Source organism: Panicum virgatum, chromosome 7K (genome assembly GCF_016808335.1).
Source record: "Panicum virgatum strain AP13 chromosome 7K, P.virgatum_v5, whole genome shotgun sequence".
Taxonomy (NCBI): domain Eukaryota; kingdom Viridiplantae; phylum Streptophyta; class Magnoliopsida; order Poales; family Poaceae; genus Panicum; species Panicum virgatum.
Genome location: NC_053142.1, coordinates 38,419,372 through 38,442,386, shown reverse-complemented (window position 1 = coordinate 38,442,386; position 23,015 = coordinate 38,419,372). Strand labels below are relative to the sequence as shown.

The window sequence follows — 23,015 nt, the reverse complement described above, 5'->3', positions numbered from 1 at the left end:
GCCTGGATACTGTGTCAGAACCCCCAACGGCTACTATTTGGACACAGAGAGACCGGTTGAACCGACGCCTTCAATTTCTCACCCATCGGTTCTTCCGATGGTCATGATTTTTCTGCAGTGGACTTCCAACGACTATGTGACCCTCTCCACTCTATATAAGGGCACCCCCTGGCTCATTTGAACTACCTTTGACGCATTGAATACCTGAGGCCACCTTTGAGAAGTAAAGAGAGTGCTTTGAGCAATGAGATGAAGATCTAGTGCATTGATTGTGCTTCAACCTTGAAGAATTCAACCTTTGCAAGTGTAGCAAGTGTTCTTGAGCTAGGACCAACTGAGTGTAGGTCAAGTGAAGGCTTAGGAGCTTGTTACTCTTGGTGTTTGACGGCACCTAGACGGTCTTGGTGATCGGGAGGTTCTTGGTGAGCTCTTGGAGTTTGTGGGAGCCCCAAAACAAGAAACTTGTACACGGTGTGAAGCTCGCCGTTCCGGAGATGGAGAAGGAGCATTCTTAGTGATCACTTGCTCCTTGGTGAAGTAAGAGAGCGATACCCTTTGTGTGGGTGCTCCAACGTGGATTAGGGGGGAGCGTCAACTCCTCGATACCACGGAAAAAATCCGGTTGTCTCGTGTCTCTTGCATTTACATTCAAGTAATTAATCTCTTTCGTTATGATCCTTACTTTCCTTTGCTTGTTTGTTTGACTAGGACAATCGCATGTTAGTTTGATCTCCTGACTAGAACTTGTACTTGCTAGTGTGTTTCTCCCTTGGCAAGATGATCATGTTAGTGTGTTTTCCTTCCTAAAGATCCTTTGTTAGTGTGCTCTAGTGAATAGGTTTCAAATTTATAGATTGGGCAATACTAGTCGAGGTCAAGGACAAGTTAGAAATTTGAAAAAGTCCTAATTCAAACCCTCCTTCTTGGGCCTCAATCCTTTCAAAGCCAACCGCCGGCCGGCCTCCCTCCCTTGCGCCGGAGCTGCACTGCCGTCTGCCATGGCCGCCGCCCTGGGAGTAGGCGAGGGGTAGCAGGAGCGCGGCGCACAGCCTGGGCGCCCTCGCCGCACCGGCCGCGGCGCAGGCGAGGAGGACGGCGACGGGTAGCAAAGGACGCCGCGGCGCGACGGCTCGACACTGGGAGCTCGAGGATAGGAGCTGGGGAAGGAAGAAGATAAGAAAATGTGAATGACACGTGGAGCCCATTGACACTATAACATATGGAGAGTCTATTTTTAGAGAATTTGTTGGTTTACCTCTCACTTTAGAAAGTTTTTTATTCTTTAGCTAGCCTTTTAATTTTTAAATTTAGTTAAGTTTATTACTAGTCTCTTGGAGATGCCCTAGGTATTATCCTTGTATCCAAACAGACCCCAGGTATTTAACGGGGTGCACTTTTAGGGGCATCACTTCTTTAGTCCCATAAATTGTACAACGTTTAAACTAGAATTTCTAAGGCCAGTCTCAATTGAGTTTCATGAAAATTTTATAGGCATTTAAGTTTGCTGATGTGACAGTACTATATTTATGAAGAGTGAGAAGGGAGAGTTTCATGAGATGTGAAAGGAGTTTCATCCCATGAAACTCATCCAGCACGATTACCTAGTTTTTATTCTAGATAAATGTATAATAAAACTATGTATTGAAACTGGCCTAATATCCCATGATTATGATAAAAAAAACTTTCCTATTCAATCATTCCAGCAACGCTGAGTTCCTGGTAGCATAACTGATTAAATTTTTGCATTGGAAGACTTGAAGAAGTGAAGAGAACTCATGGTATTAGAACACTATAATAAAGAAGATATATTCGCTGTACGACATCCTCAAACTTGCTGATGTACAAGAGCTGCCATATAAATACTAAATTATAGGCAGCCTGATTTACCACTATATACTGATCATTCCCTGTGCGCTATCTACTAGATTGGCGAGTGGCGCTCTTTACAGAACAGGGATAGATGAAAGCAAAACAACTCTCCCATACAAACAGGAGGGAACCAGGCGTCCATAATGTGATACATCACCGGAACACAGCATCCAGCGGATATTTTAACCCTATAACATTGTGCTTTCAGTCCCAACTCCCAAACCTCAATGTTTCTTCTTGACATGATTGTACATGCATCATCAGTGGAGCTGCTGTTGGCTCCGCGGATGCCTGAATGACCCGCTTGCGTAGAGCATCTGATAGACTGGCTTTATCCTCGCTATGAAGAGCACGCTCAACAGGGTTCCACAGCAGCACACAATAGCACAGACATAGAAGGTGACTCTGAAGCAATCAGGCCCATAGCAGTTTGAAGGCTCAAGCACACCTGGGTGCTGCCTTGCCGCCTCCTTGTCATAGATGTAGCCAGCAAGAAGAGCCGAGAAAAAGAATGCACCGAGTGGATTCACCAACAGCATGAAGTTGTACATCAGGCCGAAGTCCTTCAGCCCGAAAAGCTCCGAGACAGTTGGAATCATGACGGCGAATTGGACGCCATAGCATATCCCCAGGAGTGTAGTTGAAACATAGATCAAGCTATGAAGACCAGTTGCAAACAGCAGGAAGGTTACTACCATGATTATTTGTGTGCACATCATCCAAAAAGGACGAGGGAGCATCCTTGACCTGCAAAATATCATGTCTTAGCATCCTTTTTTCAGAAGTAGAAGTTCCTTAAATTTATACATATTTCCAAAACATTAATAGATCTGAATGATTTTGGATAACTGAGTCCTGATGACATATGCAAAATAACTGACACAGATGAACATCAACGCCATAAAGAGTTAACAGAAGTGCTCGACTAATACTTGTTGACACTAAGTAACAGCAACTTTACTACTTCATCCTTCATCTTAAATAAGATAAGTTTTAAGGATGCATTGATGGAAAACGGTGCGATTAAAGTTGTTAGGAGTAAGTTAAATGCAGCTTACCTTACAAAATACTCAGAGAGAGATCCACCAAGGATTCGGCCAACAAAGTTGCAGAAGCCAAAAAGGCACAACAAAATAGTTGTGTCATTAGCACCAACAGACATTCCAACCTGAGCAAGGTTGTTTAGAACAGTGACTCCTGTGCCAACTCCACAAAAGTATACAATAAAAAGTAGCCAGAAGTCTGCTTTTACTAAAGCTTCAAGGAATGTGAAATCATCCCCCCTCCTTGGCCCTCTTTTCTTTTTCAAATTCACTGCTCCCTCACCCTCTGCCAATAGAACATCCAAATCAGTACTATCATCAGATTCATGGGCACGTGTAGCAAGTGTTGCTGAGGCACTGCCCAGAAGTGGTTCTGAGTTCTCTGGATCCGCGCCAGACAGACTATCAGTTGAATAAGATGGAGCAAGGGTGCTGGGCTTTTCCTTAGTTTGTTTGTTTGGATAAAGTGTCATCTTTATTGGTATTGCAAGTGGAGCAAGAAGCAAAAGTATCATTATACCAAACAAAAGGTATGTCACAGCCTGACTTAGTTTTAATGTATCACCAAGTATTGTAGCTACCATAAGGTATATGCCGAGAACCACACTTGAGATTTGTGTGTACATGAAATGGCTGTGTTCTGTTGAGTTGTCCTCTTCCAGTGATGGAGTGCAAGGCCTAACAAAATACATCACCACAATACATGCTGTTGGGATCCCCAAGGCAAGCAACAGCAAAAGATTTGTGGCTGAATTCCCTAGCATTCCATTAAAAGTTTCTGTGTAGACAGCAGCACTAACAGCAACATAACCCTTGATAAGACCAGCAACAGTGCCTCTGCTGAGAGGGAAATTCCTCATGTTGGTAACAAGAGCAGCAGTGCCCAACCATGCACTGCTGTTTGTGCCGATACATAAAGCTATCCACAACTGCAAGTATCCGATAAAATTGTCAAGAAACAAAGCAAGAAGCTGAATCTGGCAGGGAATTGAAGGAAAAAAACGCATATTGATGGTGCAAAAATGACAGTCACAAGAAAACTAGTGTACTTTTTTGTGAGATGTCAAGAGATAACTTCATTGGCAGAATAGAAAAAAAATTGTGACAAGCCATATGGTGAGCATTAAATCACACATTATAATAATTTGTGAGTGTTTTTTCTCGAGTGTCTGTGAGATCACCAACAGGATAACCATGCATGCGTATCTTTTGACATCTAACTATTCATGTGTATGCCCACCTGATTTACTAGTTCAGAGATAAATAAGAATAATAAAGGTTTAAATAATGACATCATAATATCTTAACTAATCCTTCTTCGGCAGCTGATTTTTCATGGGAAAAACTACATGGTTCTATGAGACACATTTTGATTTATGAATGGATGAAATTTAACTCATTGGACACATCAGGTTGAATGGAGGACAGTAAAACAGGGCATGGTTCTGTTGAAGATTTATATCTGCTGTCTGAGAATTCCACAATAAGGTATAAGAAGGTAAAATGTGTGGTGTTTGGATGGAATTTTTCGCAAACTCTAAACTTCAGCAATATCAACTAGGAATTTCCAGATCAGGTGGCCACAAACTTTTCGAGGGAAACAATCAACTGGCACAGATATGTTTTAAAACATTATGACATGAACAACCTCTTCGGCAAACCTAATGTAGAAAACAGGTAGCGTGACTGGTAAATGTCTCTGAACACGGAAACATTATGCAGAACAACATGCACAAGGACCGATTAGACATCCAGGGTCAGAATGCAGCAACACATCCACAAAAGAGGAGAAAAAAATCATGATAACATAGTAAAATACACAGTAATAAGTATGAGCAAACTTTAATATTTTGTTTTTGTCCAGTATGATTTTACAATACTTGGTGATACTTTAAAACGTACTTGGTCATGATAAAACACCAATCTTTCTGAAGCTATAAATTAAAATCAAGTTGAACTAAACATTAAAGTGCCTCGCATACAATCTAATAAAATACAATAATTAAAGTCAACTTCAGATTTTGTGACAACAAAAGCCCAATTCACAAATCTTACCAAAACAGGGCACCAAGAAAGATCACACTCCTATCAAATCTCTGCAAATCAAACTACCAGGGTGGGAATACATCACAAGGATTTGATGAAATCAACGAAACTAAGGTTCCAGATTTGCTGCGTGGTACAACAGTGAGGCCATTCCTCCCGCTGGCAGAAAGAGTTGGCTAAAAGCAACAATAAGCTAGCTTATGACCGTAATACAGATTCAACATGGTTGCAATAAGGAAAAAATTTCATATCCAGCTTCTGACACCTTGGAAAGGGAAAATATCTAGATGTCAACGTCAATCACAGAATTAATTCAATATGCACATGTGGCCATGACGTTTTACTAACTTCAAACAACAACGCATAAACCATTGCCTTAAATTTTCCAGGATGCCAGCTACCCTCACGAAACTTGCTCAACGAACACACTTGACATAAATTTGACCCAAAGAGGATAACAAAAATGGTAAAATAGAAAGTGAGGTGTTTTAATCAAGGGAATAAATTTGACCCAAAGAGGATAACAAAAATGGTAAAATAGAAAGTGAGGTGTTTTAATCAAGGGAACTAGATACTGGAGACTTGAAGAACCAACTGACTATAGTCCCTAGATCATTCATCTCCCAACATGTGTGCAGTATCGCTGGAAATGACAGAAATCCCCCATGGCACGAAGCAGGCAGCAAATGAAGCACAAAGTGAAGACAATGGCCCAAAATAGCAAGCAAGGGAAGCACACATGTTGGGATTAGTCAAAGCATCGCAACTTGTGAACCAAAGAAGCATTCTACATAATGGCAACAAAGAAAAATCATATCATATCTAGCTCCGAGCCCTTGAAATGAGGAAATATCTGCTGGTGTTACCATCAATACTTCATACAATAAACAAACATGCACAAGTGGACCCAAAGATTTCCTACTTACTTGAAACATAACAGGATAAACTATGTCTTTAAAGTATGGCAGCTAACACCGTGCAATTTGCCCAACCAACACACTTTACACTACATTTGCTCAAAAAATCAACTGAAAAAAGGTTGAAAACAGAACCAGATTTTGTTTTTAATCTCACTCTGAAAGTGGGAAGTTGAAGAGCTAACGTCTAATACTAAAGCCCAAATTAATCCGTTCATCGCACATCGTCAGTGGAAATCATACCCCCCATGGCACTCATAACTCATCAAATTAAGCAAACCAATGGCAAATGGGCCAGAACACACTCAGGTGCTGGATCGCTGCGATGGGGGAGGGAAGGAGAAAAAGGTGAGGGGATGGGAGCGTACCACCCAGTACGGCATGGCGACGGTCTTGGTGACGGCGAGCCAGAGCGTGCCGAAGCCGAAGAAGGCGCAGGCGGAGCCGATGACGAGTACGAGCCAGGGCGGGAGGCGGTTGGCCAGCACCCCCGGGACGAGCCCCACGTTCTCGCCGACGTCGTTGCCGACGCCGAGCATGGTGAGCGCCTTCTGGTCGTACCCAAGCGCCTCCTTGACGGCGTGCGAGTAGAGCGGGAACACGTAGGCGCTCCCCGCCGCCACCTGCACCCACACCGCCGCCGCCAGCCCCACCCACGGCGGCCGGCTCCCCGCCTTCACCTTCCCCGGCCCGGGCCCTCCTCCTCCTCCCCCCGCCATGGCGCCGCCGCCCTCCCGGCCCCCCCCTGATCCCCTCCTCTCCTCTCCAGCACCCAGCAGCGGCTGACGGGCGAGGTCAAGCAGCGGCAGCGGCAGCGGCAGCACAGCAGTGCGCGCGCGGGCGGGCAGGTGTGCCCACTCCGGCGGCGCTGTGTCTTCCTCACTGCGTTCGCCGCATTGGGCTGGTGGCTGACCGGGGTCGCTGCGTCGGTGGATATAAGCAGCAGGCGGCCTGAGGCTCTTCGCACTCTCTAACTCTAAAAAGAATGTTTCTACCTGATCACCAAGATTCTCCTCTCTATATTCAGTTTCTCCGCGTTCATTTACTCTCTAAATTTCTACTCTATACCAACTACCACGAGTGGGACCCACGTGTCATAATTATTTTTCCTTTTTTACCCCCTCCCTCCCCACTCTCTCTCCCACCGCGGTCCATCTCTCTCCCTCCGCCACCGCGCCCATCCTCCCCCGACCACCACCGCCGGCCACCTCCTCCGGCCTCCGCCGTCGTCCACCTCCTCCTCCGGCGGCGGGCCTCGCGATGCGGCGGCGAGATCCGGGCGCGGAGGCCGAGGCCCGCGAGGCTGGTGCCCGAGCGGGCCCGCGCTCCGCCCCTACCCCCCGTGGCCATGGCGGCGGCGCTCCCCGACTGCCTCCCTCCCTCCGTTGTGGTGCACGCGTGGCGCTCGCGGCCGCCGCGTCGCCGCCATGTCGCACGGGCGGGGCTCGCCCGCGCCGGCGACCCACGCGGCGCGGCGGCTCGGCCATGGCGCGGCGGGGCGGGGCGGCCTCCGCCGGCACCCCTCCTCTTCCCTCCTCCCATGCCGGCCGAGCGCACCCCTCCTCCCCCCCTCCTCCCTCCCTCCTTCCTCCCACGCCGGCCGAGCGCACCGCGGCGGCCATGGCGAGGCGCCGCGGCGTTCGCCCCCCTCCCTCCCTATCCGGTGTTACAGGGGGCAGGGGGAGGAGCGCGCGGCGAGGCCCGCGCCGGCGAATCGAATGCGCTGCCCGCTCGGCCTCGGCTCCCTGGCGCGGGGCCGACGGAGCTCGCCGCAGCCCCCGCTCGCCGTCGCGTCCCCGGCTGCTGGCGCCGGCCTCAGGGCGGGACGGCGCGAGGTCAGCCACGGCGGGGCCGCGCGCGTGCCCCTCCTCCCTCCCTACCTCGACGCTGGAGCGGGCGCGGCGCAAAGGCCACGGCGCGCCGGCGTGGCCACGGCGCGGCGGCCTCGGCAGGGCGGAGCGGCCGCGGCCTCCCTCGCCGGCCGCTGCCCCTCCTTCGTCACTCTCTCTCTCTCCTCCCCATCTCTTCTTCCACCGGCGGCTGCCTCCCCAAGCCCGCCGGCCGCGCCCTCCTCCCTCCCTCCCGGCCGTGGAGCTCCCTCCGCGCGGCGGCTCATGGGACGGCGGCACGACGGCCGAGCTCCGCGCGCGACAGGGTAGGGAGGCCAGCGCACGGCGGTCATCCCTCCCCGTCGGCCCGCCCTCCCTCCTCTCCGGCGGCCCCCTCCCCGCTCGTCGGCCGCGTGGTTGGGATGGCGCGCGAGTGCGCGGGCCCCGTGCCACGGCGTGTGTCCCGTTCCTTCTGTATCTGCGCTCATCTACACTCGATTTGGAGTGTGCATGCGGAAACGGAAAAATAGCGATGGGTTTACCGTCCCCCGCTGCGGACGTTTTTTTTTCTGTAAATTGACTTTGTATGTGCGATACCGCGTGGGATAGAGTACCCACTGCGGAGAGCCTGAGCGTCCCGGGACCTGCGGGGCGGCCAAGCGCCACTCGGTTTTCGCTATTGGAATTTGGGTGGCGTCGGGAATTTGGGTGGACTAGTCGATGGTGGTTTTTTTTTTATCAGATGCCATATGGCTATTTATTCATTGAAAACAAGCGAGACATCGTCTGCCAGGGCAGCTACAATGAAACTTGGGGGTTCATCCGCCCATGTACATGAAGCTTTCTCAGCTAAAGAAGTTCTAGCTAGCAAATGGGCTACTTTATTTGTCTCCCTATTACAATATTCTATAGCACAAGAGACAAAATCACTCCTTAAAACTTGACATTCATCAAAAATTTGGCGCCGCACTTGTTGCTGAAAACCCCCCATCTTTCATCATGTCAACAACCATAAGACAATCAGACTGAATTATAATATTATTGCTTCCAATTTGTTGTGCCATCCGCAAACCATCTCTCAATGCCAAAGCTTCCGCCATAGGTGCATCCCCGACATGATCCAGGAACCTGTTAGCTGCTGCGATATAACTACCAGTATGGTTTCTAATAATCACACCCGTTGCACCCGTTCCTAACTCCATTGAAAAAGCTGCATCAACATTTATCGCAATCCTTCCTTCGGGTGGTCACTTCCATCATTTTGCACTTGCATCTTCTTTGGTGCTCGTGAATAATTCAGAGCCAATGCCGCTATTGCCATCGCCACCCTGGCTACAGTTTGTACTTGTTCTCCATGAACTAGCTGCCTTCGCTCCCACCATAAATACCATCCACCAATAAGTACTAGCTCCGGCAAGCCAATATTCTCCAACAACTGAACTTGATCACCTCGTCTAATCAATTCTTCCAGAATAACGGAACCCGACCGATCAACATGAAAAGATTCCAGAATTTGCTCCCAAACTCCAAGAATTTTCCATACACCCTTCGCCTTGTCACAAGAGAACAGGATGTGTTTAATATCTTCGCATCTGGCATTACATACTGGGCAACCGCTAGTATTTCCAATATGTCTGTTAGCTAGCACCCCTCGGCATGGGATAAAACCTTGGAGTGCACGCCATCCGAATATATGGACCTTTGCTGGCACTTTAAGTTTCCAGAGACCCTTCCAAACTGATCTCGTTCCAGCATCTCCTGCCCCTGCTCCCCCAATCTTTCTGTATATTTATTCTCCCATTGAAGATGGTATGCCGACCGGACCGAGAACAGCCCGTTTTGGTTATAATGCCAGGCCACTAAATCCTCTCTTCCATGATACAATGGTATTTCTAGAATCCTTTCCGCATCGACCGGCCAGAAAATAGATCGAATAAGAGCTTCATCCCACTCACCATTTAATGGATCAATTAGTTCGGAAACCTTCGTTAACAGGTACGTCCCCTAGGAGTTTGTATCTTCAAGTTGTGACTTCCTGGTATCCATGACTCCCCCTATATATTGATCTGGCTACCATCACCAACTCGCCATATATATCCTTGTTTGAAACACTCCAAACCTGCTAATATACTCTGCCATGTGTAAGAAGCTCCCCTCTTCAGTTTTGCTTCTAATAATTTTCCATTTGGATAATATTTCGCTCTCAAGACTCTAGCACATAGCGAATCAGAATCACTCAACAGACGCCAAACTTGTTTGGCCAATAAAGCAAGATTGAAGCTTTGTAAGTCCCGAAACCCCATACCTCCGCAGTTCTTAGGAACACACATTTTCCACCAAACCCTCCAATGAATCCTCTTCTTCTCGTCGTCATCACCCCACCAGTATTGCGAGATAGTGTCTGATATTCCTTTGCATATATTTTGAGGAATTTTAAACACCATCATTGCATACACTGGTATAGCCTGAGCGATCAATTTGATGAGAACCTCCTTGCCTCCCAAAATTAGCAATTTTTCCTTCCATCCATTTACCCTTTGTCTGACTCGATCAACTAAATGTCGAAAGTAGTCACTCCTTTCTGCACCAACTAATGCTGGCAGACCAAGATATTTATCATTAACAGATTATGTCATGACATTTAAAATTTGGCACACCTCCTCCCTTACTTCCACCATCGTGTTCATGCTGAAAAATATGCTTGATTTGTCATGACTAAGCTTCTGGCCAGACGCAGCACAGTATGTGTCTAACACATTTTTCAAATTTGTTGCATTTCTTCTATCTGCATGCATGAGAATGAGAGAATCGTCGGCAAAAAATAAATGAGATATAACCGGCGCTCCTCTGCATACTCGCACCCCCTCCAATTCTCCTCTGCTCTCCGCACCAACATACTGGATAAGCCTTCTGCTACCAACAAAAAAAAGATATGGAGAAAGAGGGTCTCCTTGCTGCAATCCCCGAGTCGGTGTAAACACCTCCGTTTCCATCCCATTAAAACGAACATTATAGGAGACAGAGGTTACACGGCTCATTATTAGCTTCACCCATCTCTGGTCAAAACCCAGCTTCAGCATGATCTTTTCTAAATACACCCACTCAACGCGATCATATACTTTATGCATATCCAACTTCAGTGCACATAAACCCCTCTTCCCCTTCTTGTTCTTAATAGCATGAATACTTTCATAAGCAATTAAAATGTTATCCGTAATTAGCCGTCCAGGAACAAAAGCACTTTCATTATAAGAGATAATATCCGGCAAGATCTTCTTCAATCGATTAGCTAATAACTTTGAGATAACTTTGTAAACCACATTACAAAGGCTAATGGGTCTGAATTGTGATACCTTCTCCGGTGCTTCAACTTTTGGGATCAACACTATTGTCGTAGCATTCCACCCCTCAGGTACCGTAGCTGAGTTCACCGCCGCTAGTACTTCATCCTCCAGTTCCTCGCCCAGCATATCCCAAAATCTTTTATAGAAAATAGCATGGAGACCATCAGGCCCCGGCGCTTTTAGATCTCCAATGCTAAACAACGCCTTCTTCACTTCTTCTCGCGTGTACGGTGCTAGGAGGTCCTGGTTCATTGACCCCGCCACCTTACTGGCCACATCCCCCAGCACTGCCGGATCCACCTGTGCCACTTCCGAAGAAAAGAGATTCATAAAGTAATTCTGCACTAATAATTTTATGGTGTCCCGGTCTTCATGTTTAACTCCACTGTCATCTATTAGATATTTTATGTTATTCCTCCTCTTCCTTTGTGTGGCGTAGTTCTGAAAAAAAAATGAATTTCTATCTCCATGCTTAAGCCAATTGGCTCTAGCTCTCTGTACCCAATATATCTCCTCCTGCTCTAAAATCAATTCTATTCTTAGTAAAAGCTTGTCGGGTACGATGATTAGAAGCACCCTAATCATGAGACTAAAATCGCCCAAAAACATAAACACATGCTGGGCAACCGAGCCCACAAAGGTCTGCAGCCTCCTTCCAATCAGGAAGAAAGGAAAGGACTCAAAGAAGCCCAACACGTGGCCCACGTACGCAGTGCGGCCCATTCGCGCCCCCTCGGACCCGCGGGGTGATCTCCGCCCCACTCGAGGGCTCTCCGCTGAAGCCCTCGACCGTGCCCCGCGCCTCCGCCTCGCTCAAGGGTTGCGAGCCTACCCTCGGAGGGGCGAATCATCTCCGCCTCGCTCGAGGCCACCCCTCAATGGAAAGGACAAACGGCCCTTCCGCTCACCCGCCCGCCGTACGGAGGCATTAATGCCAACCACTCCTCCACAGCGCCCAGGTCTGACGGCGCCAGGCCGCCATTCCGCACAGTGGCTGTGACCGGAGTCCCATCCGCCAACTCCGGTCACTGCTCCGCCATTCCGGACGCTGTAACGACACTGTGGGAACCTGCGACGCAGTGCAAGACGTGCTCGGTACAGCTCCAGCTACTATGCTGCCGACTCCCCATACCTTCTTCGTACTTTCCCTTCCGCAGAGCCCTCGAACGGCATGGGCATGGCCCTCGGAAGCGGCTCCGGCCTTGACCAGGACAAGACCCTAGCCTGTAGGACCCTCGGAACGCTGCCACGCCACGCCTGGAGGACGGTACCTCCCACAGCAACGACCGCGCCGCCCGCTGGAGCCGCCAGGACACCGTCGCGATCCCTGCAAGACCAAGGACGATGCCCAGGATGACTACCACGCCAGGCGCCATACCCCACAGTGTACTTCCTACAGTGCTCGACGACTGCACCCCCGCGATTCGGAGAAAAGATGACGACTTCCATGATCCCCTATGCATGTACATCGTCCCTCCTTGTGTCTATAAAAGGAGGAGGCGGGCTTTCCCTTAAGGGGGTTCGGCCCATTTTCGGAAGAACACAATGCTCAGCACTACTCACAGAGAACATACGCTCTTCTGAGCCCCGATATTGGCACTGGCCTCAATCAACTCCTCCTCTAGCAGAGACTTGGGAGCTTCCCTCCCTCTCTCGCCTCGCTTGTACCCCCTACTACAGGCACCCCCAGTGTAAGACAGTACAGTGCTCTCGCACACCTCTTTGCTGGACGTACGGCCCCATGGCCGGAAGCAGGATAAACCCGTGCGTTACGGTGTTGCCTCTTGCATCAACATCTGGGACGAGGAACACGCAGCATCATCACTGGTTGGGTCCGGACCGCCGGGTCAGGACACCGACAGTTGGCGCGCCAGGTAGGGGGCGCTGCGTGACGTTTCTCTTTTGTTCCCATTTGATCTCCAGGAATGGCGAGCAGATCCAACCCATTTCCCATGGGCGCCTCAGATCCGCTCCCAGCGGGATACGTGATTTGGTTCGGGAGTCTTGAGTTCAGAGCAACCGGCAACGGTTACCTCATGGAGCTCCTCTCGCCCAGACGCAACGCTCACACTCTGACTTCACCAGCCCGGCGCAACAGGCCCTCGGGCCAGCACTCGTGACAAGCGCGCATGGAGCAGCACTGGGCAGCATTCCTCAGCTCCCGCACGGGGGTTGAGGTTGCCATGTCACAGCTCAGCGCCGCGGCCGGCGGGGCCACCGCTTTGTCATCACGTACCTCAGCGTCATGTACGCCGTCACCATCATCGACTGCAGCCCCAGTGCTTCCTAGGGAGGGCGCGACTACGCCGTCGCCCTTTCCCTTCGGAATGCGCAACGCTGCCACTTATGCTTCTTCGTCCAGCACCGACTTCGCCGAGTACGAGGATCTGCCGGGTCATCACCTCCTGTCGACCCGCAACCTCATCGCATCTTTTCCTGACGACTCCTACCCCGAGACGGAGAGCTCGATCGCCGACGACATCAGCTTCTTCATGGACAACTTCACAGCCGAGGAGGCCGAGGACTACTCCGGGGTCTGCGACCCCGACGCTTTCCGCTCGTTCCAGCTCGCGGCGGCTTACTGCCTCACCTGCTCCGAGCATTCCAGCGAGGGGGATTACGATCCCACTCGGGTGTGCTTAATGGTCCAGCACGCGGACGGGCAAAACGACAATGCTCCGGGCAATGACGGAAACGGCGGGGTAGACGCGCAGGCAAACCAACCAGTGGTGCCGGTCGTGACCCCTTCTTCTTCGTCAAGCTCGACGGCGCGGCAGGCACAGCTGGCGCAGCTCCAGGAGCTTCAAGCCAAGCTCGACGAGCAGCGTCGGTAGACACAGGAGCTGCGCACCGCACTCGAGCAGCAGCGCACCGCGCGTGGCGCACATGCCCAGGCGGCGGCGCGCGTTGCCCAGGAGTGTATCCTAGCCGATGACAACGTCGACAAACCTCCGGAACTGAAAATGGCCGGCAAAAAACTCGTCGCTGCGGCCTACCTACTCCAAGCAATGCCCAAGCCGTCGACGGCTTCGGGTCGCAACTTGCGCCACGAGGCACAGGTGCTCTTCGAGCAAGCTGCTGTGTAGCAGGCCGAGAGCTCTGCATCTCGCATGCGCTCGATAGTCCCGAAGCAGCCCGGTGGGACAGCACGACAGGACCACGAGGATTCGGTGCACACTCCACCAGGAGGGAAGGGCAAGGCAGCAGTAGCGCACGGTGCGAAGCCACCCTCGGTGCACGACCGCGTCGGGAAGTCTTCCGCAAAGGAGCAACTCCACGACACGCGCGGACATGACGGCGACGGCGACGCCCGCAACATCATCAATGGCAGGAATTACACCGCTCGACGGGGTGGACGCTTCGACCCCGAGCACGACAGGGGCGAGTCACCGGAGCCTCCGGGCACCCGTGTGTTCAGCAGGGAGATTCACACCGCTCCTTTTCCCCCACGCTTTCGACAGCCCACCACCATCGTCAAGTACTCGGGCGAGACCGATCCCGCAGTCTGGCTCAACGATTACCGCCTAGCATGCCAGCTGGGCGGTGCGACGGACGACACGGTCATCATCCACAACCTTCCCCTTCACCTTGCTGACGCCACACGAATGTGGCTCGAGCACTTGCCCGCGGACCAGATCCACAACTGGGCCGACTTAGTCTAGATCTTCGTGGGCAACTTCCAGGGCACGTACGTGCGCCCTGGGAACTCCTGGGACCTCAAAGGGTGCGGGCAGAAGCCCAATGAGTCCCTGCGCGACTACGTGCGGCGCTTCTCCAAGCAATGCACCGAGCTCCCCAGCGTCACCCACGTCGAGGTCATCAACGCCTTCCTCGAGGGCAGGACGTGCAGGAACCTGGTGCACGAGCTTGCGCAAAGCCGTCCCGCCAACACCAATGAGTTGTTCGATGCTGCCACCAACTACGCCGTCGGCGAGGAGGCCGTTGGTGCCATTTTCGATGACAAGCCGAACAAGCGCAAGGAAGATGCGCCCGCAGAGGGCAGCAACGCCAAGACCAACGCCCCCGCCAAGTAACAAAAGCGGGAAAAGAAAGGGAAGAAGTCGGCCCCACCAAACCAGCGTGGACCGGGGCAGGCGGAAGACTCCGACGAGGCCTTCGTCGCTGCCCCGGACCGCAAAGGACCTCGAGGCCCCCCTCGAGGCGGTGGCGGCCTGTTCGACGACATGCTCAAGAAGCCATGCCCTTACCATAAGGACTCGGTCAACCACACCCTCGAGCAGTGCGAGATGCTCAAGAAGTACTACAACAGCGTCGTGCATCGCGATGAGAACAAGAAGAAGGATGCTGGCGACAAAGGTGGAGACGACGAGTTCCCCCCGGTGGAGAACGCCTTCTTCATCTTCGGAGGACCGATGACAAACATGACATCTCGGCAGCGCAAGCGTGAGCGCCGGGAAGTCTTCTCCGTCACCAAGGCCATGCCATCCTACCTCGACTGGTCGGAGGACACTATTTCCTTCGGCTGCGAGGACCACCCTGACTACGTCCCACACCCGGGACGGTACCCGCTTGTTGTCGACCCCATCATCGGCAACACCCGCTTCTCCAAGGTGCTCATGGACGGAGGCAGCAGCCTCAACATCATGTGCACCCACACCTTGGAGCTCATGGGGATCGGATTGAACAAGCTCCGCCCCAGCAAGTCGCCATTCCATGGCATTGCGCCGGGGAAGCGAGTCCAACCCCTCAGCCAGATCGACCTACCCGTCTGTTTCGGCACAGCAGCCAACTTCCACAAGGAAGTGCTCACCTTCGAGGTGGTGGGGTTTCGGGGAGCCTACCACGCCATTCTTGGTCATCCCTGCTACGCCAAATTCATAGCCATCCCCAACTACACCTATCTCAAGCTGAAGATGCCGGGCCCGAGGGGTGTCATCACCGTCGGCTCCTCGTTTGAGCACGCCTACAAGTGCGACGTCGAGTGTGTCGAGCACGCGGAGGCTCAAGCGGAGGACGAGGCCCTCGCAGCCACCCTCGACAAGATGGCAAGCGAGGCCTTGGACTCTACACACCGACACGCGGGCATCTTCGAACCCGCCGAGGGTATCAAGAAGGTGCCCCTCGACCCGAATCACCCCGACGACAAGGCGTTGCAGGTCAGCGCCACCCTTGACGGCAAATAGGAAGTGGTGCTCGTCGACTTTCTCCGCGCCAACGCAGACATCTTTGTGTGGAGCCCCTCGTACATGCCTGGCATACCGAGGGAGGTCGCCGAGCACTCCCTTGATATCCGACCCAACTCCAAGCCGGTGAAGCAGCGCCTGCGACGCTTCGACGAGCTCAAGCGCCGGGCGATCGGCGAGGAGCTGCAGAAACTTCTGGCGGCCGGATTCATCAAGGAGGTATTCCATCCCGAGTGGTTAGCTAATCCTGTATTAGTGAAGAAAAAGAATGGAAGTTGGAGGATGTGCGTAGACTACACTGGTTTAAATAAAGCATGTCCGAAGGTTCCCTTTCCTTTGCCACGTATTGATCAAATCATAGATTCAACTGCGGGATGTGAACTTTTATCCTTTCTTGATGCTTATTCCGGTTACCACCAAATCAAGATGAAAGAGTCCGACCAGCTCGCGACCTCTTTTATCACACCTTTTGGCATGTACTGCTACGTCATGATGCCCTTTTGCCTCAGAAACGCCGGAGCTACATATCAGCGGTGTATGCTCCACGTATTCTGGGACCATCTCGGGCGGAATGTAGAAGCTTATGTCGACGACATCGTTGTAAAATCCAGGAAGGCGGACGACCTGGTAGCCGATCTCAGGATCACATTCGATTGCCTAAGGGCCAAAGGGGTAAAACTCAACCCCGAGAAGTGCATGTTCGGAGTCCCTCGGGCTCTTGGTCTTCATTGTCTCCCAGCGGGGCCTCGAACCCAACCCTGAGAAAGTCTCGGCCATCACTCGGATGGGACCGATCCGAGACCTAAAGGGGATACAGAGGGTCATGGGATGCCTAGCGTCCCTCAGCTGCTTCATCTCGCGTCTCAACGAGAAAGGCTTGCCTCTGTATCAACTCCTGAGGAAAACTGGGCGCTTCACGTGGACCCCCGAGACTCAAGAAGCCCTCGACAGGCTAAAGGCATCGCTCACTCACGCCCCCATTCTCATACCACCCATAGACGGCGAGCCCCTCTATCTATACGTAGCTGCAACAACCCAAGTGGTCAGCGCGGTGATCGTTGTCGAAAGACAAGAGGAGGGCCATGCTCTGCCTGTCCAACGCCCGGTGTACTACATCAGCGAAGTGTTGTCTGGAACTAGGACACGCTATCCGCAGATCCAGAAGCTGCTGTACGCAGTGGTTTTGGCTCGGCGCAAGCTGCGCCACTACTTTGAGGCCCATCCCGTCACCGTGGTCTCGTATTTCCCTCTGGGAGAGTCCGCAACAGGGAAGTTGCGGGTAGAATTGCCAAGTGGTCCGTGGAGCTGATGGGAGAAACTCTCACCTACGCCCCTCGCAAGGCGATCAAGTCCCAAGTCTTGGCCGACTTCGTTGCTGAGTGGACGGACACTCAGCTACCCCCACCACAAATCCAAGCTGAATGTTGGACCATGTACTTCGACGGGTCGGTGATGAAAACCGGCGCCAGCGCTGGCCTCCTCTTCATCTCACCCCTCGGAAAGCACATGCGCTACATAATACGCCTGCATTTCCCTGCGTCTAACAACATGGCGGAGTACGAGGCCCTCCTCAGTGGCCTCCACATCGCCATCAAACTTGGCGTCAAGCGCCTCGACGTACGCAGTGACTCTCAGCTCGTCATCGACCAAGTGATGAAGGAGTCTAGCTGTCACGACCCGAAGATGGAGGCATACTGCAACACAGTGCGCCACCTCGAAGACAAGTTCGACAGCCTAGAACTCAACCACGTCCCGCGCAAGTACAACGAGGATGCCGATGAACTAGCCAAGATCGCGTCAGGGCAGACCACCGTCCCCCGAACGTCTTTGCTCGCGACATCACCAAGCCCTCCGTCGACTTCAAGGATCCGGCGGAACCAGGCCCCTCGAGCACCGGGCCCCCAGCGGGAACCCCTCGGCGGACGAGGGGGAGCCCATGGATAGTGACTTCGAGACCTCTTCCATGGGCGAGGTCGAAGCAATGGAGATCGACAAAGCCCCGACTTCGCGAGACTGGCGCACCCAGTACCTCAACTGCATGATTCGAGGGATTCTACCCTCGGACCGCGCTCAGGCGTGGCGCCTCGCTAGGCGGGCCAAGTCCTTTGTCCTAATCAACGATGAGTTGTACAGACACAGTCCCTCGGGCGTTTTGTAGCGATGCATCCCCATCCCCGAGGGCAAGAAGCTGATCCGTGACATCCACGCTGGCATCTGCGGCTACCACGCCGTGCCGCGCACCCTCGTGGGTAACACGTTTCGACAAGGCTTCTACTGGCCCACCGCGGTCGCCGATGCCACCGACGTCGTGCGGACCTGCGAGGGTTGTCAGTTCTACGCTCGGAAGACGCACCTCCCGGCCCACGCTCTGCAGACAATCCCCATCACGTGGTCGTTCGCCGTGTGGGGATTGGACCTCGTTCGCCCACTGCAGAAGGCGCCCGGGGGCTACACCCACTTGCTGGTGGCAATCGACAAATTCTCCAAGTGGATCGAGGCTCGACCCATCGGCAAGATTAGATCCGAGCAAGCTGTACTGTTCTTTACTGACATTGTCTTCAGGTTCGGGGTCCCGAACTCGATCATCACCAATAACGGCACCCAGTTCACAGGCAAGAAATTCTTGGCATTCTGCGACAGCTACAACATACGCGTGGACTGGTCGGCTGTGGCGCACCCGCAAACGAATGGGCAAGTGGAGCGTGCCAATGGCATGATCCTCCAAGGACTGAAGCCAAGGATCTTCAACAAGTTGAACAAGTTTGGCCGGAGGTGGCTCACAGAGCTACCCACGGTTATTTGGAGCCTGAGGACGACCCCAAGCAGAGCCACGGGCTTTACCCCGTTCTTCCTCGTCTATGGCGCCGAGGCCATGCTCCCCATGGACCTGGAGTACGGGTCACCGAGGCTCAAGGCCTACCAAGAACAGCAGAACCAGCAAGTCCGCGAGGACTCGATGGATCAACTGGACGAGGCTCGAGACGTGGCACTCCTACACTCTGCGCGTTATCAGCAGTCCCTGCGAAGATATCAAGCGCAGAGAGTCCGGCGCCGAGACCTCAACAAAGGGGACTTGGTGCTCAGGCTTTGACAGGACAACAGGGGCCGTCGTGGGAAGGTCCATACGTCATCGTCGAGGTGCTCAAGCCCGGCATGTACAAGCTGGCGAACGAAAACAGCGAAGTCCTCACCAATGCTTGGAACATATAGCAGCTACGTCGCTTCTATCCTTAGAGTTCCAAGCTATTCGTACATCGTTTGTACTCGCATTTACGATTTCCCGAAACAATAAAGGAGTATGCCTTACTTATTTTTTGGGAACTTTCCGGACCCTCGGGGGCTCGGAGGCACACGAACACTGAGGTACGCTTGGCTTTACCCTCGGAAAAGCCAAGCCTCCCTCGGGGGCTACTACGGGGGAACCCCCAAACATCCCCAAAAAATCGCCAATGTTTTTTCGAAAAATTTCCGTATCTAAGTTTCTCGTATACTTGGGAAAAATGGATGCGAGGCATAAGCAACTACGGTATGGGGCCGGCCGAGCCGTGGGGCCGCCTACGCCTCCGGGATACGGCACCCCCCTCACCACCCCACGCCTGAGTCGCTTATGAACGCGAAATTCATCGCAGAAGTTTACCAAAGTCACACACGAGAACACGAAAATAGAGTAAAGAAAACGAGGGCTGGAACGCATAAGGCCTCGATGGGCCACACTGCCGATTTACAATTACCAATTTCTTACATCCACAAGTACTATTACGATAAAGTACTAACTTATTACATGGGCTCCGAGGCCCAGACTACCTACAGGTTACCACCCCCCCTTGTGGGTCTTCTACAGCATCAAATTCGGCTATGGGGGGGATGTCGGCTTCCAGCTTTGCGGCCAGGACGGTGGCGTCGGCATCGTCCATGATGGCCGACGCAGTGTCCAGGCTGGCGTTGTTGGGGACTACATACCCCAACGACACTCTCTGGAGGTCCATGATGTAGTGCGTTGAGGCCACGGCGAGGGTCCGCAGGACACCAAGGCGGAAGGTGATCTTCGCATGCTCGGCGATCCGACCACCTAGCGCTCGCAGGCGGCTGATCACCGAGCTACCGGACACGGCGCCCTCCCCCTCGAGCTCCTGGCACATGCTCACAGCGGTCCGCTCCAGGTCAGTATATTCAGCCTGCGCCGCCATGAGCGCGGTGTTGACCGCCTCCTTCGCCGCAGTCTCGTCCACCACTTTCTACCTCAGCTCTGATCAGAGGAACCAAGATAAGCTACGATAAATTAGAATCAAAACAATAGCAAAATCTTGAGTACTTACCCGCGATTGACCTTTGCGCCTCCTCCTGCTGGGTCCGTGCGGCGTCCTGGTGCGCGGACAGGGAGCCCTCCTTCTCCTTGAGGGCGGTCTCGGCGTTACGCACTGCCGTTTCCTTCTCCTCGAGGGCTTTGCTCTTCTCCTCAAGGGTCCCAGTCAGCGTAGCGACGGTCTCCTTCTCGCGCTGGACCTCGGCCTCCTTACGCTGGAGCTCGGCCTCCTTCAGCTCAAGCGCCGTCCTAGCTCGCCACATCTCGGCAGTCTGCGCCTCGGCTTCTTGGGCTTTTTGCTCCGCCGTGGCCCTCTGGGCGTCGCGCTCGCTGACAGTCCGAGCCAGCTCCTCCTCTAGCATGCACTGGCACACTCCCAGACTGGTCAACTGGGTGTTGGCGTCGATATTCCGGAGCACCAAATCGGCGTTGTGCTGCCCAAGCCAGCACATTTGGGAGTACAACCAGGTCAGCTCGGCGCTCTTTCTACGCGAAATGTCCCTCAGCCGCTGCAAGTAGAACAGCGTGAATGAAACGCACAAAATCAAGGCCAAATACAAACGATTCCGGGGAGGGAGCGACCTACCTGGCTGATCTGGAAATCCGTCGTTCTATGGATCTCCAAGGCGCGGTCGAGGTGGCCCAGAATCTGAGAGCGGCCTCGAACTGCGCCTTCCAGACGGCTTCCTCCTCCTGCTCGGTGTGGAGAAACTCCAAGGGGACCCCGGACTGGATGATCGCCCCGTGACGGGGCCCCTCGGACGTCCCCGCGTTGAGTACCTCCTCGAAGGCCGACGTGAACTCGGCAATCCGTTCGGCGGTGCTGGCCGCAGCAGCAGGGTCGATGTCCCTCGAGTCCCCGTACTCCTCGCTGCTCTCCGGCAGCTGCACCATCGGCACCACGTTCTCCGGCGCTGTTTGCGCCGTCACCGCTGTAACCGCACCGTCGTCCCGGGCCTCCGCAGGCTCCGGGGCGCCGGTTTCCTCCACTGCCGGCGCCCTTGGTGCTGACTCCTCCTCCGCGACGCCCTCGACCCCAGCCATCAGGGGCTCGAGGACGAGGGTCTCCACCCCTATTTGGCTGGCGGGGCGTTCCTGCGTGCCCCCACCAGTTTCTCCTTCTCCTGCGACCGGCCGGGCGGCGCTATCCATGTCGCCCCGACCGGCCTCGACTTCGACGTCCGGCTGGGTGGCGTCATTTGCGTCGCCCTGGTCGACCTCCCCCTCGGTGTCAGCCCGAGCGGCCATTACAGCGCTGCCCTGGCCGACGTCGCCCCTGCTCTCCGGCGCTCGAGCCTATTGGGCCTTCTGGGCCCCTTGAGCCATCGCCTCCTGGAGTTTCGCGGCCTCCGCCACAATGTCCACGACGGGAAGGGGCTGTGGTGCCGTGTGCGGCGTCGCGCGCGCCCCGGTCTTGAGGGCCTTGGTTAGCGCAAGCGGGGCTGCATCCCTGGCGATGGCCCCGGAGCTGGTAATCAGGGGAAGAAGCGCTGAAGTCAGCAGGATTGGGGGATCGATTAAACGAATACGAAGAATAAAATCAAAATCACTTACCCTGACCGAGCGCTCATGCTGCGCTTGCCCGAGCCGCTCCTTTGGGCCCGCGGCACACTGACACCTCTCGACGACAGACCCGAGGGCGTCGTCCTCGGATCGGCCTAGAGCCTCGAAGCCGTCTGCACGAGCGTCTCCGCACTCGCCGCGGACCCGTCGCCACCCATCGACACCGCGGGCGCGGGTGTTCTCCTACCCGTCGCCGGTAGAGACGACCTCTGCCCTGTCACGGGCGTAGACGATCTCCCGCCCACCGCCGGCGTGGGCGCCTTCGTCCCGCCGCTGGCGTGGGCGGCCTCTGGCTCACCCCTACGAGGGGCGGATCCACCAACGACCCCGACGTGAGCCTTGCCTCACCCAGAGTCACGGGCACATCCTCGTTGCCAGCCCCTCGATAGACCGGCGGGGAACTCGCGCCAGTCGCCGCCTCGTCATCATCCGAGAAGTTGATCTCGGCATCTGAGGAGCCCTCCTCCTCCTCGGTGGACTCGGGCGTGGCGGGCCGCGACTTTACCTCCGCATGCGCAATTTTGCATGCCTTATCGTGCTTTTCCTTCCTCTTCCTCTTCCTGGCGGTGGCCGCCTCCGCCGTGTCCTTCTACTTCTTCACCGCCTCTGCGTGCAGGCGGTTGACTTCGCGTTCCTCCGGGACCGGAGGCCTCGAAGTGTAGCCCCTATGGCTCACCCCCTGCGAAATGCAACCAAGTTAGAATCAGGGAGTGGGGAGAGGAGAAGCACAAATCGGCAACGAATTGAAACTGGAACTTACCACAGAAAGGTACCCCGTCTCTGGGCGTATCTTGATCTCCCAGAGATCGTCCGGGTTGTCAGGGAACTCCGCCACCGTGTTCCTCGCCCTCCGTGCAGTGACATCATGGGGCAGCAGCACGATCGATGTCCTCGAGCCTGAGGCCGGGGCCTCGGGGGTGAGGTCGAAAATCGGCAGGCTCCTCTCCGTGAGAGGAA

The 23,015-nt window shown here is 53.9% G+C and overlaps 1 protein-coding gene across 1 annotated transcript; it reads right to left on the bottom strand.

The window, feature by feature from the left end:
* Window positions 1-1,762: 1,762 nt before the first annotated feature.
* LOC120642408 (protein NUCLEAR FUSION DEFECTIVE 4-like) lies at window positions 1,763-6,779 on the bottom strand. The gene is made up of 3 exons (XM_039918915.1): window positions 6,244-6,779; window positions 2,928-3,841; window positions 1,763-2,616 (listed from the first exon to the last, which is right to left on the bottom strand). The coding sequence occupies exons 1-3, from the start codon at window positions 6,592-6,594 to the stop codon at window positions 2,130-2,132; spliced, it is 1,752 nt and encodes a 583-aa protein (XP_039774849.1). The 5' UTR covers window positions 6,595-6,779; the 3' UTR covers window positions 1,763-2,129.
* Between the last annotated feature and the right edge of the window lie 16,236 nt (window positions 6,780-23,015).